Genomic DNA, 17,790 nt, shown 5'->3' on the forward strand with positions numbered 1-17,790 from the left:
AGCAATGTGGGATATCTGGACGTGTTCAACAATGAAATAATTTTTTTCCCCTTTTAAATGTGCATTATAGTATCTAATGTCTAAAAAAAACCATTGACAGTGTATGTTGTGAATTGCTTTTTTTGGAGAAATATATAAGAGGGCAAACATACCACGAATTAAAACAAATATCGTTTTGATCATGATGTAATTGAGCAATGCAAAAGTTTTTTTTTTTTTACTCTCCACAGCAGACATCGTGACTTAATCCGCTAAAACTTGAGATCTCTGGAAGTTCGCTTTAGTGAGAAATGAATGGAAGATTGATCCACTGAAATATCTAAAGGTGGACGAATTTATGGCACATATCAAAGTAACTTATCTTGCAATTTTTGGACACACACAGCAACACTATTGCAATATCTTCTCTATACTTACTCGTTGCAAGGGGAGAGAGACAAAGAAAATAATTAAAAAAATAAAACAGATTCTGCTTCAATTTGAAGCCCCAAACATTCTATCCCATCACACTTTTCACCCGCTTTCTTTAAATAAGATTACAAAATCGCGATGTTTTGATAAATTGAAATTTAGATTCTGGTTTGACGTATATTTTATGCAATAACTACCTACGAAAGGTTGTAAACCTCATAGTGTTGTAGGTAAGCTAAGTATTTTTTAAAAATTAATTATATATTTTTTAATAGTCTGGAAACTCTCCTCTGTAGACCAAGCATGGAACTTTTCCAAGCCACTTCAGGCCGCCAATAAGCGGAGCAGTGATCTCGAACCGAATGATGAAATTCGTTTCCCACCTAAAGAACAAAAACCATCACGGAGGGATTCAAATAGTTGGAGAGTGGACACGCTAACCACCAGACCGACCAGGCTGGCAACTTGATTTCACGCATAATAATTCAGGAAATGATTGCAAATAATTAACTTATCTTTCATAACGACATTATTGTACAGAGAGAAGTCATTCATTTCAGTGCATTCGAATCTGGAGCTGTATTTTGGATTTGGTCTATCATTTAACAACTGGATTTTAGCAACAATCTTATCAATTTTTTAATGAAATTCTTGTCCACAAAGTTATTACTTTGTGTTCTTTCGAAACTTTTGGACTAATTTTGTCCTTGCAAATGGGCCTATTTAAATGAAAACTGGAATGTTTCCACATTTTTTTTTGTAATGATAACATATTTTATTAAAATTTGTGCATGCATAGTTTAATATCATATGCATACAGATAGACACAAGAACTTAATGATTCTGTATTTCGAAAACACAATTCATAGCGCTAGGTCAACTAAAGAAAGACTGTTCTAGGTTTAATTCTAGTCGCCGACTAGAGAAACTTTTTTTTTTTTCTCCCAACTGGTACCCGAGTTTTGTAGCAGTTTTGTACCAAAATATTTTTGTAGTTTAAAAATGTGATTTTATAAATTTATTTACATTTTGGAATAGTCATCGTAATTTAAATTAAAGAGGTGTTTCTTTGAAATAAATGAATCCACTAGCGCTCCTTTTTAATTCTTCGAAGAAGTAGGCAGGACTGTTTAGTCCTAATTTTTGGAAACTGTGGAAACGAGTGCAGCCAATCACAGATGGCTGACCCAAGGCTATCAATGATTTTATTTGACATCAGGGGGAGAACGTACGGCAGACAAGTACCACCATATATATATGTATATATATAGTGTGATCCCTACACTGTGTATTGTCTGAAATAGTGAGTTCTGCGGTCGATTTTCTTGCTTTCAGGAATTAAAAATCCCGAGTTTTCAAAGGAAAAGTCTACTTGATAGAAATCGACTTACTCGGGTACCAGTCGGGAAAAAAAAAAAAGTTCCTCTAGTCGGCGACTAGAATTGAACCTAGAACAGTCTTTCTTTAGTTGGCCTAGCACAATGGATGCAAAAGCCATTCCCATAGAGCTAGTCAGAGCTTCTTTCTGACTGAGAAAAAAATATTTTCTATAATATAGACATGGAAAAATTTTCCTTGAATTTTGTTTACTATGCTCAAGAAATTTTAATTAAAAAGGGATGATAATTCAACTTTGATAAAAATCGAGTATTCATTCACAGTTAAAACATCAATGTTTCTCCACGAAACCATTTAACCAAAAAAAAAAAAAAAAAAAAAAAAAAAAAAAAAAAAAAACGATTTACCTGACCAGGGTGGTCCTGAATCCTGCAATTCTGGTAAAGCCCAAGGATCATAATTCTTTAAGCTGTTCTTTGAAAGATTATTAGAAGTAACTTTTGCATGGTTTTGGCTCTCTTTGTTCTGCATAGGTATCACATGGTGGTTTACTTCGGAGTTTTTCTCTAAATTTGGAACTTGCATCTGTGGAGTAAAAAAAAATATGCGATACTGAATAAAATATTTATTCAGTATCGCATATTGATACTGAATAAATATTTTTAGCTACATGAAAATTGTCAATAATTAATGGGAAATTATGCATTCAGCTAGCTCGAGTTGATTGTATTGGCATGGCGCTGGTGAATTATCTTTTAATGTACTTGGCCGAATGGTGCACCACAGCCTTTCTCAGGGAAGCCAAACCAATCTAACCTTCCGGGCTTGATTTTTTTGGCAGAAAGGCGTCTATTCGGATGAAACGTCATCTAGGCTAATCAAATAAGATAACATTCATCGCTTCCTCTCCTCTTTCAACTGAACTGGACCTGAAATGGCTGTTAGGTTTTGGTGTCCGAAGCGGGACATTCAGTTTGTTCCTCCTTGTATGTGTCCACGTAAGAAGATATTAAATCCCTTGAAGGACAGTCGAGGTTTAAACAATAAAACAGTCTCGCAGACCTGCCGCTAAATATTACGAGCCCCAAAACACGATAACATAGCAGGTTTCACAACATCAAGAATAATCCTGCTGCCACTTAATCTACCAGATGGTGACTTGAATGGATCAACGGAATGTGGAATAAGAAAAACCATACAATGACGAGACATGTTCGTGAGTCATCTGTCTTCGTACTACATTCCATAGTGAGGCATTACAAAAATGAGGATAAAAAAAAAAAATCTACAAGAACAAATATTTCAATGATAACACCTACTTCACTATTTGTGGTATTATCGCAAACGACTCATTCGGAATCAAAACCTAACCTTTTTTTTTTAATCAAAACCACAATTATAAGTCATAAAAATCCTCGTCAACTATCTGTACTACTTATCTCACGATGTTCACCATATTTAATACCTGTACCAAATCCGAAATTCTTTCTTTGTGATCTTCTCTGGCCCAAAATTTCCTTACATTATTCTGTTGCATTTATATTCTTTTTCTTTCTTTCTTTTAATTTTTTTTTACCACTCGCCAAATTTGAATAATAATTCCTGTTTTAAGTATTTCATCCGAAACTTTGTTTTTGTTAGTTCAAACGGCACCGTAGTCTGCCTTAACAACTACGATGTCCAACTCAAAGCGGCATATCTTTTCCAGCATGCCTAAAAACACACCGAGAAATTCACTGTTAGGATATGGACCAACATCTTAATCGCACCATAATTCTCACCATCTTCCAAACCTCTTTGATCTCCTCTTAATCCGTTTCCCATCCAAAATATGATTATCAGCTCTTCTCTTGGTAAATCAGATTATAATCGTGTTCCTTTTTTATTTTTTACGGAAGACCCCCCCCCCCCCCACATACTATCCTATTTTCAGTCTTGTATCTTCACTTGAGTGAAATACCAGCAAACGATCTCCTGATTTCTAGTTTTCTTTCCCATGATTTGATCTCTTTCCACTGATTCGAACGCCTTTTCTGACGAATATCTGAAATAATTCTTGCTGGAAATGAAGGTTTTAATCCACCCCATTCCAAACAACCTCTACTCCCTCCCTCCCACACAATCCAAGCCTTTGTTTTCAAAGTGTCAAAACATTCAAGTAGAATTATTTACCGCATGCACACACTGTAATAATGATATATAAGTTATACAGCATAGACATGGTATAGACCAGTGTTTCACCAACTTTACCGAAGTACCCCCCCGCCCCTTGAAGCAATTTAGAAGTTATATTTCATTTAAACACGAATAACGATAGCGGGCAGTCGATACATGCCAAGAGACATATTTTGTTAAAAAATTTAATTTTCTTGACCATAAAAGCTCAAGAAATACACCTAATGTTATACCAACTAGTTTAGATGTCTATTATATGTACTTGATGAATATAGTCCCATTAGAAGTCATTCCTGACATATTTTGTTTTAAACTTTCTTCCTTTAGATTTTTTATTTATTTTTTACTTTTTTTTAGCTATTGAAAAATTAATTATAGACTAGATCTGCATTTATCTGCAACAAAAACAAAAGTAAAAAAAAAAGTGCCTCATACTCTGGGGTTACAACTTACGCATACTGTAAAAAAAACTCACATAATCGATTTACTTGTTATGTTAGTTGTTACAGTTTTATATATACTGAGCGAAAAAATTCATTAATGCGAAATACATTTTTAAAAAAGATTCCGGTAATTGTACTACATGTTTATTAAGCCATTGATAAAAAAAAATATACCAAGTCAGACCTCGGACAATGTGAACGTGAACAACAGAACGTGATAGCATCCAGCATTGTTCAAACTTAGCATTGCACTGAATCTGCATTTGGATATTTAATTTAATGAACAGTTAGACGGCCACAACTGCATAGAATGAACTATTTTGAGTAATTTCTCATTTCTTGTGTTTAAACTTTTAGTTACCTTTGATCCCTGAAGATGTAAGTCAAACGACTTACGAAACTTGTCGGGTTTGTTTTTTTTATTGTCATTTATCTTAATAAATATGTGCTCCAATTACCGGAATTTTTCTTATGAATTGCTAAACCACAGAAACGTGTACAATGAAATACGTTTTTGTTATATTATAAATAATCTAAATGTGTTCGTATTTAGTGATGCATCATGCTTAGTATTACCGGAGCTACCACGTGGTTAAGTGGTAGCGTAATAAAATAGAATAGGGAATGATACAGAAATATTGTGTATATTACTTTTTTTTTTATTTTATTAGTAATTATTTATTCATTTTTATGTTGTTTACAGTAGTGTTCCTGTCAAACACTCGCAACGTGTAATCTGTACTAATGACAGCCATTTTGTCATTCGAGTTTCGCTTTGAGTGTCTCTTTTATGAGTGTATTATTATAGTACATATATTTATTATTATATATTATAATTATGTTATTTATATAGATTAAGGATTAATGTAACTTTCATGGGTGAGCTATACGCGAAATAAATAAAAGTTGATTCTTTGGACTCCCTGGAGGTGTCACAATAATAATAATAAAAGTTTCGCTTTAATCTCGGTAACGGGCATGCGCATTAGTTGTTTCTGTCTCTTGGTGACAGAAACGCGAATAAAAAAAGAGGTAGGCAAGCAGGAGATAGCCGGAAAGGTCTAATAAACTACCGAGTTAAGTTCTCTTAACTCGGTAGTTTCTGCGTATAAAAGCTTTTTCTCGAAAAAGTTTTTATACGCATCTTTAACTACTCTCCAAGGATACAGAATTATGAAATTAATAATTGAAGGACAGTATAATATATCAAGTCTTCGTATATGAGAAGCAAGTGATATATGATAACAGGAAGAACGACGGTACGTTGCACCATTCGAGTGCAAGTTCAATTTAATTTACTAATTGTAATTCTATCGAGAAAGGGAATGTTAGATCTTTTAAGGGAGAATGACTTAATCTAGAGAATTGTATTTCAGTAGTAGATATTTATTTACAGTAAATATTTTATTATTTTTATAATTGAGCTTAATTTCTTGGATAAACACAGCATGCTGATTTCGTAGTCAATGCACTATTCTAACCTTTTACATTGTTATCTTACTCCACGACTGACTTAAATATATAAGTTTGGTATAGATGGGGAATAACATAGTTGGAGCAATCAAGCTTCAAATATAACAAATTGGTAATCCATTTACAGGATCAAAATATACTGCTTGGAAAGAAATCAACGGACACCATAGTGTCAGGAACAAACAGCCACGGCGCCCACCTAAATATGATGTGGAAACTCCTTTCACTGTGATGACTGAAGCAATCCTACGGGGCATACTTTCCACAAGAGTACAATAGCGATCAATGCGAATTTTGGACCATTCTTCCTGTAGGCATGTAATGAGATCGTGGACTGTGGTGGGGCGGACGTTCCTTGACCCAACAGGACGCTTCATCCAACAGGGTTGAGATCAGGGCTTTGTAGAGACAGTCAAGTGTGGTGAATTCATGTTCACAAACCACGCAGTTATAGCAGCAGCCCTATGACACAGTGTCTTGCCGAAAGAGACAATGGTCATTTCCGTAGGAACGCTACATTGCATTGTCTAGAATGTTCAGATACCTCTCAATGTTCGTCGCACTACAAATAGAGGTCTGAGGCCAAAACCAGGAAAAGTAGGATCATACCATCACACCGCTACCTCCGAATTTCATAATTGGGGTCAGGCACTCTGGTAAGGGACATTCACCGAGCAGCAGCCACACCCACATCCATCTGCTCGATAGGGAGTGTAACGTGATCCGTCGCTCCACAACACAGCTTTCCAAGCTTCCGCTTCGTACTGTACACGCTCTTGGCACTACTGAAAACGACGCTGCATGTTGGTTCGGGTAATGTGGAGTTTGCATATTGCGATCCTGCCAAGAAAACCGATGTAAGCCTTGGTTTGGAATGTTTCGACTAGTACTTGGAGAAGTACTAGTCTAGAATATTTTCAGTGTGAACAGTCTGATATCGTTATGAACAATCCAAGATTCCTTAACTTATACAGGTAACATACTAGTTCAGTTAGACTTAAATAGCGAAAAAAAAATATTAAAAATTAATAACATTATTTAAATAGCTGGTCTGGTTGGCCGAGTGCTCAGCATATTCGCTCTCCAGCCAAAAGGCCGCGGGTACGAATCCGGCCGTGAACATGGATGTTTGTGATTGTCTGTGGAAATATTAATGGCGTTGGTGTAGATCAGCGTTTCCCAAACTATGTTAAGTGTTTCGTGAAAAATTATCAAAAATAAATGTGAGCATTGAATAGCTTTAAATGCTGCGACAAGTTCAAACTTGTTTGAAACTCAGGCGCTCCGCACTTTGCGCGTGGATTGTGCTATTAAGGCCAGCGCACGCTGGCTTTGATAGCACAGCATAGCTCAGCCGCCCGCAGTTGTTGACACCTCCGAGCGCGAGTGAAGCACGGAGGTATCTATTCTGGGAAATGTGCGGTCACAAGCAAGGTCAATGCGATACGGTTCGGCACGCCTGTAGTGTGTGTGTGCTGTCGCATTTTTGCGATGCCATACAGCCTGCTGCGTCGATAGTGTGCACTTAGCTGTACATTGAATACGAGACCGATGATACTCGACTCTAACCAAGGTGTTTCGTTGAAATTTCAGGATTTGTGAAGTGTTCCATTGTAGGAAAAGTTTGAGAAACCTTGGTGTAGATTATGTGGTTTGCTGTAATTGATTGAGCTGTATAGACGAGGAGCTCTAGAGTAGGTACCCTGCCTCGATGGACTACCTGGAGGTGTCACGTAATAATAAATAAAAATACATCCCTAAATACCATTGGCGTCTAGAAAAGATCATCCTGCCTCGAGGATACGATACTGATACTAATTCCGTATCCAAATTATGGTGATAACTACCCGACACTAAGAAGGATTAAACTTGAAGTTATTAACTACATTGTGGTTAAAATTGTCTTCATGGTGCCAGATTTTTGACAATGATGATGTGAGAGAGCTTGAATGTAAAATTCAGTATGGATTTTCCTTCTGAAAGCGGAGAAGTGAAGGCTACAATTGGTTGACAAACGTCTAGAAAAGTAATTCGATAATCTTCTAGTACATCGAGCTACACTCTTTGTACTCTACTGAAGAACTGTTGTATCATGAAATATATTATATTAAGCTCATCTTCCTAGCTAATGGCTTCGGCTAGTCTTATATCAACAAAGTCGTTAATAGCTAGTGGGTTTCCCTCTCACTGCCTCCCATCGTGCTACTATTCCTTATATTAAATGCGTCTCTGAAGGAATAGTCAAATTGCTTAGATCGGCTGGTCTACAGGTAGTCTTTAACAAGATTTCTGCTCTTTATCCTTTGCAGAGCCTAAAAAAAAAAAAAAAACTGCCTTTAACCTATTTTGGAGTCTATAAAATTCTTTGCCAGTGTGTATTATATCTTGGCCAAACTGATAGATCGGTGGCTATACGTAGTGATGAATACCTCGATTATAATTCCATGAGCCAGAACAGTCGCGACTTGCAGAACATGCCTTTTCCACCAAACATAGTCCTTTGGAGGAAAAAAAAAAAAAAAAAAAAAAAAAAAAAGATGAAGGTCCTTTACAAAAGTAGTTATCTTATGGATCGTTTATGCAAAGAGTTGCCGTCTGAATCGGAACAGAAATGAGTCCAAAATTTTCCCTATTGTGGGAAATACACATACCGGCCACTGAAGTAGAAACTTTTATTTTACGTACAGACATGCGACAGACAATACCGATCCTCTTTAATTCCCTGCGCATATTTCCCGGAGAAATGGATTGGGAAGAGCCTTCCTTAAATGCTTCGGTCAGTTGCTGCACACACACAGGAAGTTATGTTTGTCGTACAGGCCTTCTCAGATGACAGAAATCTTGTTCTTGTCACATATTACCCTTCTTAAACAACAATGTGTGTTATTTTTCCACTGTTTAAATACCCGGAATATCTCACCTTTTGCGAAACCAGTCACCTTTGCTTTTTTTTTTTTTAAATCGTGGCTCGAGCTGAATGACGCCCACAATAAGTCCTTTATCGAACTCAGAAAGATGCTTTGTTTGTCCTATTTTGATTAACACTGTTGATGATTACTAACCAGCAGCATTCTTAAAAAGTTTTTATTTGCATATACGCTGCGTAAGTGACGTTTCCATACACAAAGATTTCTAATTCAGTGGTGACCGGTATGTGTAGTTGTTCTCTACACATTCCGTAATCGAGTTTTTTTTGCTGACGCACGATGAGATGAACGAACAGCTTACGCGTTTTTCGATTTTTTTTTTTTTTTTTTTTTTTTTGTAACTTCTATAATTTGGAAGTCATATTGAAGATACTTTAGATACTAGGGCTAAATAGCCTCATGTAAGTTATTGCGTAATTGTCGTTATTTATTACTGCTACCATCTACACGCCACAACGTTGGCTGTCAATACTGAAACGTTAAAATTTCAACATAATGCTAATAATTTGAATCGTCCTTTTTACTCTATTGCTTGATTACCATCTCGCGTAACTTCTTGTACTCAGATTTTTACGTATAATATATGGAAAGCTTTTTTTTTTCCTCCAAAAATCCCGTTTCAGCAGCTGCGTGGCAGAATATAATCTACTTTGTGTACAATCAAGACTGTTCATTTGATAAAGAACATTTTTGAATTAAAAACACAACGATAAAAGACCTTACGGTGTAATTGCGCACATACAAAAAAAAAAAAATAATAATAATAATAATAATAAAACAATTGTTTATAGACTATACATTCTGTTCTATTCTGCGTACAGGAAAAAGGAATAACCAGTCCGTTGATATTCATTAATTAGCCATATCGAATGTATTTTGAAAGGATATTAGGCAAGGCAACTTACTGCCTACAGAAACATGCTAAGTCATGGTGCAGAGTAACTCCTTCTATAAAAGACTTTTACTGAATCAGGTTTTTACAGGTGAGTCGATTAACATATTGCAGTTTTGGCAGCAGTTCAAGTGCAACACAATCTTTTAACCAATCGTGATCGCAGCTTATATCTTTTGTAAACAAATTGCACAACATACTTCTGACAATGTTTTATTGTCTAATATTTATGATGCTAAAATTTTATTATTCTGCTTTTTTATTATTATTATTTTCTGACTACACCTTCTTTAATAAAGAAACGGGCCAGGATACCTTTTTCTGAACAGTGTTGTAACTTGGCTCTGTATTAGTTCATTTTGAGTTCCTTGTGAGATGGAAAATGATATTTCAGATAATTCCGTCTTTCTTTGAATTTTTTTTTTATATACAGTATTTCCTATTTCTCATAACTGCATTTATATACAGTTATGAGAAATACAGAATCTGTATTTCTCATAACTCGTATATTTGCGGTCCTCATTTGACCCTTGCAACTCAATCCTTGCTTTATTACTCGCATAAGCCAGCCATCAATGGTATATCCATACTGCATAATAGAAATAGGTTGTACATCCTCTGTCCAAAAAGAAACTGAACTTTTCGAAAATATAAGAAACTAGTGGCGCCACCTGTTATCTTTTTGTTGTCTAAAGGGGCAACCTTCATTAGTGTTGTGTCAACTGTTTATGACATTTGTTTCATTAGAAGCCTAGTCATAGTGACAGTGTGTTTTGACGAACGGTCGGCCGTTACGATATTCATGCCGTACGCGACGAATTCTCGTTATCAATCGCTTCAAAACTTCGAGATAAAACTTGCCGTTGACCGTTTGGCCAGGCGGAACGAATTCTTTGTGGATAATGCCCTTGGAATCGTAGCAACAAATCAGCATTGTCTTTACTTTTGACTTCTCCAAGCGACTTTTTTTCGGATGTCCCTATTCTGGTGGTCTCCACTCAGCACTCTGTTTCGGGCTCATACTCAAAACACCACGTTTCGTCACCAGTAACGATTTCAAGGAAGTTTGAGTCCTTACGAGCGGTTTTAATGAGGTCCTTGCAGTGTTCAGTTCGATACATTTTTTTGGTCGTCGGTCAACTTGTGGGGAACAAATCGCGAATTCAATTTACGAAGGCCCAAACTCTCGTTCAAAATGTTGTGCACAGTTGATTTTGTAATCCCCAATTCATCTTCAATCAATTTCACGGACGATTTCGGGTTTTCTTTGATGAAATCACACACTTTTTGGATGTTAACTTCGCTGAGTCCAGTTTTAGGACGGTCCTGCTTTTTGTCGTCCTCAAGCGTCTCACGACCACTTTGAAATCGCTTAAACCACTCGTAAACTTGAGTATGGGATAAGCATTCATATTACGTGCTTTTTGAAGCATTTGATATGTTTCGGTAAAACGTTTACCAAGTTTAACGCAAAAGTCGATCGCAGCTCTCTGTTTGAAACTCATTTTCCGACCGTTCGTCAAAACACACTGTCACTGTTGGCACTATAACTCGGCTTCTAATGAAACAAATGTCATAAACAGTTGCCAACACTAATGAAGATTGCTGTTTTCGACAACAAAAAGATATAACCGGTATCGCCACTAGTTTCTTCTATTTTTGAAAAGTTCGGTTTCTTTTTGGACAGAGGGTGTATAACCTTGAACAGTCATTTGAGGTAACAGAAGAGTAAGAGGTCATCAACGAAACTTCTGCAAAGCTGATATGCAAGATATGTGATAGTCACCTGCTGACCGCAACTAATATTAATATTCTTATTTTTTAAACGATGTCTGTGTATCTTTGTGGCAGCTTTTCTACTTTTATATGCCAGACCGCCAGATGAAAGGTCGTTATAAGTTCTATTCTTGTGATCAACTAGAACTTTTCCCTTAACTTTTTTTTTTTAGCTGATTCCTGTAGACTCACTGTTCTGCTAGGTAAGGTTTAGGATCACAACATGGCGTCAGTTATCTACGATGCTCTCTCTCTCTTCCTACGATGCTTTCAAATCTCATCATTAGCTAGCTGTATACTCACTCGTATACAGCTAGTATACGAGTGAGTATACAGCTAGCTAATAGTATAGGAGTAGAGAATGGCTTCCCTTTAACTCTCATAATAAATACGAACATAATATTGCATAACAACAAAACGCCTTGTCTAAATTACTGAAGAGTACGTTAATTGATAAGTTTTAGTTTTGCAGAAAAATGCACGCACGAAACTAGCAGATAAAATTGAAGTGACTTCGTAGCCTTAATCGCTACCGCCTAATTCCAAACAATTTTACTCAAAAGTTAATTTAAAACATATTGAACTTCACTACTAACGACTTTACTACAAATCTTAGTCATTAATATATCCAGAATGCATTTAATATTTTCGCTCACATGAATTATTTGTGTTATTTTTGGTTGTGAGTTCGAAAATAGCTGACATCAGTGCAGTTTCAAGAACAGAAAAACATTAAATAGAATCAAACGTAATTAGAACTTAGTTTCGTTTATTGCATGTAGTCAACTCTGACCATCACACTCTAAGATCTATAACTCTTAATTTAATACGGATTTTTCCTAGATTTAATAAATGAACACATGCTTGCTCGATGCATACTAATATATCATAAAGCATTAAAAATAAGAAGTACTTCCCAATAACCCTTTAGCATCCTGCGTCAGTTATCTACGATGCTCTCTTTCTATCTCTCATCGTTTCCTTGTTTTCCTCTGTCACAGAGATGATAATTATTTAACTTAGATCAGTAGTGGTTAAATAGGAGATATTAACAGGAAAAATATTATTGATAAATAATAAACAACAAAGCTAGGATTTTTTTTTTTTTTTTTTTTGCTCGTTGATTTTATCATAAACACTTACTTCGGATAGTTCTCTTGCATCCATGATTACGGTTAGTATGATGTTGATCCTCTGGAACAGTGAACACAATAATCACTACAGTCTTTAATCAAGGTATTTGAACTATTTCATAACTCGTGAAGCCTTAGTTCTCTGAGAAACACATTAGAGAGACCTCTCGCTCAAAACGAACATAACCTTATGTACCTTTACAACAGACCTCCAGCGTCTAGTTCAACTGCTGACATATCGTTGTATGAAAGCAAAATAATTATTGCGCCATATAAACAATTGCAACTACATCCTTTATAACGAGATGACGAAAAGGAAAATAGATGGATAACATCAAATTCGAAGTTGGTTGCTACAATCAACCATTTTACGTCACTTTTTTTTACGCTTAAAATAAACTAAAATTACTAGGAAATGCAATCATTTGAATAGAAGATGACCTTAATGAAGTGTAGTGATGAGGATAATGGGTTTAGGAGGTGATTGATGGAGTTTATACAAAGAAATAAGACGGCGAATGACTTGGAGAAAATTCTTGCTTGATCATGTGTTTAAAAGCTTTCTCTGTCATTTATGTTCAGGTTCCTTATTTAATATAAAGAAGGGACTAGAATTGATATGTTTGTTTCTTTCTGTCTTTGAATTTCTGTTTTTGCATGAAAGAAAACGCCGCTTTTTTTTTTTAATTCTTCTGAGACCTGCTAAACTCGATCACAGTTGAAAAGATTTCACAAGATCAAATTTCCATGTTGGAATTCGAATCTAGGAATTTCCAATTCCAAAAAGGCAATCCTTAATTGGAAAATTAAGGATTGCCTTTTTCTGGCAGTTCAAAGAATGAAAAGCCTTTCCTTTTGTCTATTTCAAGCAATTTATGATTCAGAATAAAAGCCAAAAGGCTATTTTTCTGGCAACCTTAATAATAATGAAGAGGATACAAATCTTATGTTTATCTGCTTACTGGCAGATAAACATCAAAGGATTTGTATCCCCTTCATTATTATTAAGGTTGCCAGAAAAATAGCCTTTTGACTTTTATTCTATGTTTATAATATACAGGCACACCTTTATGGCATTTGTATAGTGAAGGTATGTAAGTTCTTTTCACTTAAACCTTATTATCTTCCAGGTCTACCTACTCACTGATGAGACCTCAAAAAAAGGTTGAAACCGGTCTGGGTAGTGAACCTCTCCTCATAATAATGTAATTACAGTATTACATCCCCTAGGGACTGTGTTTTTACATTACGAGAAAATATCAAGCATAGTGAGGGAGCTTGCTCCACCTTTGATACGAGTTGCCTTGGTGTTGTACTACCAAGTGGTTACTTACACTTGGATTTGCCGATAGTTTTTCGGTATGAAACTCATAGATCTTAGTCCTAGTTCTTAGAATTTCGCTTACTGGCAGATAAACATCAAAGGATTTGTATTCCCTTCAACGTATGATTCATTTAGGTAGATAGAATCCTTAATTTTGAGTTTCTCTCCAAAAATTAAATTTAATATATAGAAGAGATGAAAATTAAACTGTAGGTACATCACCAGTTTTCTGTAATAAAAACTAAAGCAGCTGTTTTACTTATCATATACTTGACTTTACAAAACTATTATTTTTATGTTTGCTATAAAATGTAAAAATAAAAAGTTTTATTTATATATTTTTTTTTCAAACTGTATCTCTAGAAGCCATTTTCTTTGGTTTTTATTATTAGTACTAACTGCTTGAAATCAAAGGACTCATCGTTGGAGGGCACTCCACTCGATCCCCCCATTTCTCTACTATTTACAATTCTCCATCTACACCACTATCCACCATCTACACAACGCCATCTACCGTCCTACAATAGTATTTCTTTTTCGTGAATTGTGTGCTCTCCGGATTTGCCTGTTATGTGGGATGAAAAACAAGAGTTTCCGGGAGAGAAAAATCTTGTTACATCCGTATGAACTCACCTTAGTTGAAAAACCGTTTAATTTATCCCAAATGAAGATTCTTCTAAGCGAGATATTTAGACAACATTCCTGTTAATCAAGTAATATGGTGGGCCACTATAAAATTTAGTATTAGGATATATGCTGTTCCTAAATTCAAGAAAATACGTCAAATAAAAATATAATAAAAAGTCATTAAGTTCCTTTCAGTCACTGGATTCTGTTGCAGAAAGATTGGAAGGGGGAAATCTTACGGTCACTTCAGAAGGATGCCGAAAAGAAGATCCCCCCCCCCCCCAAAAAAAAGTATTTGATTGGTCTAATCTAGGTAAAAGATAACGTAGAAAACTTTAACCATCACTTCAAGATATTGCGGATAATCGGACCTTATGCATTCAGTGAAGATAGGAACTCATCGTCATCAGATAAGCATTTATGAAGTTGTTAGCGAAACTTCATGAGGCTGAACGATTTTATTCGAGATTTCAAATTCATAGAATTTGAACTGCTTGGATGTTGCTAAATTTAAAATCCTCAATTTCACGAAACGTGAAATTGAGGATTTTAAATTTAGCATTAAAGTTGTGTACTTCAATTATTTTTTTTACGAGGGGGGGGGCTGGAAAGTTCCGATAAACATCTAGAATAAAAATGATATTAAAGCAAATACGAGGATATATGAATATAAGTTACCTTCATAACTCTGCTACTAGTATGTTCTTTCTTGTAGTTACATCAGTTGCTTTAATATCGTTTTTGTTCTAAGTGTTTATCAGAACTTTCCAGATCCCCCCCCCCCTCTCGTAAGTCCATAGTTACAGTAAAATATGCATTTACTTGAATTCTGAGTGTTTATGTACATTTTGTACCTCCTCCATTGAGTAATACTTAGCCAACATTGTTTTGGTATACTTATAACCGAAATCCCAACAGCTCTGGGATGGTGGGAGGGGTTAGCTTCTTAGTTTTACTATACAAACTGTATTACTAGCCCTCAGTGGTGTAGCAGGAGTTTTTGCCGACTGGGGCGGTCCCTGAGTTTGCCGCCCCTCAATACACACCAAAAAACTACAAAAAGTCAAAATCACGTAGAGGGAAATAAATTAAAACACTGTTTATTTTTGAAGTAAAACTTTAATTTCAACATTCTAAAATGTTATTTTTCTTGCTTTTCTGTTAGCAAAATCGTCGATGATATTGGCGCCTCACCTGTCTAGTGGGTCTCTGCAACTCCCACTATTTCCCATTTGAACACTTCAAGTTCTCTCTCTATCAGTTTTAATTTTCCAGATTTGTACAATGTTCTGATGTTGATGGTTGAAATATTATATATACAGTTTGCGTTCCACATTGCTGTCTTCTCGCATACTCTACGTCGTGGGCTTGAGTTAGGCACGTTGGCTCTCCCATATGCAGTAGCATTATTTCTGCTTCTATTTGCTGGCTGATTCATTTTTAAAGATTTTAGGCAATTTTCATAGTAATGTAGATAATTCTTAATCAAGTTTATTTAGAAAAATTCCTCTCACAACTAGCAACACTTACAGCAATTGTGAGGAAAATTCGCAGTAGTATTACACTATTTGGGAATGAGTTCTCGAGACTGTATTTTAGAATTAACTGCAAAAGTTCAAAAAGGTTCCAAGTGTCGCCCGGGGTGAACCGCTCCCTCCGCTCCTCCCTAGCTACGCCTCTGCTAACCCTTACTTCTGATATCAGCCGAAGCTGAATATAAACCATCCAATATTATCCAAAATGACTATAGTTCTCTTTCAAAAGAGTAATCCCTTTATTAAGAATAATTCTGAGTTTTTGATTATTGAAATAAAATTCATGTATAAAAAAAAAAAAAAAAATTAAGCCATGACGTGTCTAATTTAAAAAAAAAAAAAAAAAAAACCGATTACTGAAGGGAAATGAATAAGCGTATTACTCAGAAAATAACGTAAATCGAAAGCAAAATTAATTAACTTAATTTGTGTCAGTTTTAGTAATGCAGGAAATGTGTAATTTTGCGGTGAAGTCCTACTGACATGTAATATGGTTGCGAGACATTTATTTCAAAAGTGTTGGTCTTAAAAAAAATTCTAAACGACCTGAAATTAACTCATTTACAAACAAATAATATTAACAGGAAATGCGCGTTATGTATGCGCAGTACAAACAAACAAACAAACAAAAAAAAAAAGCTTATTGTATCACAAACGCTGATTCGTTTCAATTTGACTGTCTAGAAGGCCATCTTGTGTAGTGTTTCCAGATAATGTAAAATAAATAAAAATACGAAAATCAAATAATAAATAAAATTACAATAACATTAAAAAAAAAAAATTCTTAGTTCACCCAAAGTATGAACATACTGTAGGTTTACAAAAACCCATGTAATAAATAAAATAGAGCTGCGGGCGGTAACCCATGAAGCTACATACAGTCCCGTGAAATTTTCAACCTTTCTTTTGTTTAAAGATTACATCTCGATTAATAGCGATCGGTCTTTTTTTCTTTTGTTCTCTCTCTTTTATGCGCTCTAACAGCTGAAGAAGTAAAAGAAGGATCTTCCGCGCAGGTATCAATTTCTGTTAACATTTTAAACAAATATGTTTGCTTTTTTTTTTTTTTTTTAAATCGACAATTCGAAGTGCCTTCGTCAAATTCACAGGTCTTCGTAATCATATCATATTACATGATCTTATTTTGAATAACGTTCGTTTCTGTCATCACACAAATGGACACAATCCACTAACTTAATTTGAAAACAAACATGATATAATTCACTATCGGCATATTACTAACATTCCTTGTACGCATTAAATAACTAAGTCGTTGATACTTTTTAGGTCAGTTATAGTTTAGGTTTAATAAAAAAAAAATGGGATTAATGTATTATAAGTACATAAGTTGCGCTATTATTATTATTATTATTATTTTTTTTTAATATATAAATGTAAACATCATTTTATAAGAAGTTAATAATAAACTGAATGTCGGCGCTAATTCAACCGAACACCTCCAACAAGCACATTTTCCTTCGTATGTTTCTGCAGTGATGTAGCACTTCGCTGCGTCCTTGCCGTGAGGTAAATAATAATTATCACTTCTGTTGTGTTTACTCTTAATTCTTCAAATCTCTATTTTAAAAAATATTTTATGAAATAAAAGAAAAAACAAACAAACGATTCATAGCAGAACTTATTTACAAGTACTAAACAAACTTTTGAACAGAAACTTTTTTGTTTAATACGAATTAATACTTTCATATATAACGAAACATTTTAATACAAGTAAT

The 17,790-nt window shown here is 35.1% G+C and overlaps 1 protein-coding gene across 1 annotated transcript in view; it reads right to left on the reverse strand.

Annotated features, from left to right (window-relative positions):
- Positions 1-12,602, reverse strand: part of LOC150098897 (sodium-dependent phosphate transport protein 2B-like) — a 70,092-nt gene extending 57,490 nt beyond the window's left edge. The window contains exons 1-2 of the mRNA XM_090405771.1: positions 12,579-12,602; positions 2,157-2,334 (exon numbers count right to left, since the gene is read on the reverse strand). Coding sequence (XP_090261897.1) covers positions 2,157-2,334; positions 12,579-12,602 — 202 coding nt within the window. The remainder of the gene's footprint in view (positions 1-2,156; positions 2,335-12,578) is intronic.
- Between the last annotated feature and the right edge of the window lie 5,188 nt (positions 12,603-17,790).

Source organism: Typopeltis vanoorti, chromosome 15 (genome assembly GCF_054136105.1).
Source record: "Typopeltis vanoorti isolate ZY-2024b chromosome 15, IOZ_Tvanoo_1.0, whole genome shotgun sequence".
In the NCBI taxonomy this organism is placed as follows: Eukaryota; Metazoa; Arthropoda; class Arachnida; order Uropygi; family Thelyphonidae; genus Typopeltis; species Typopeltis vanoorti.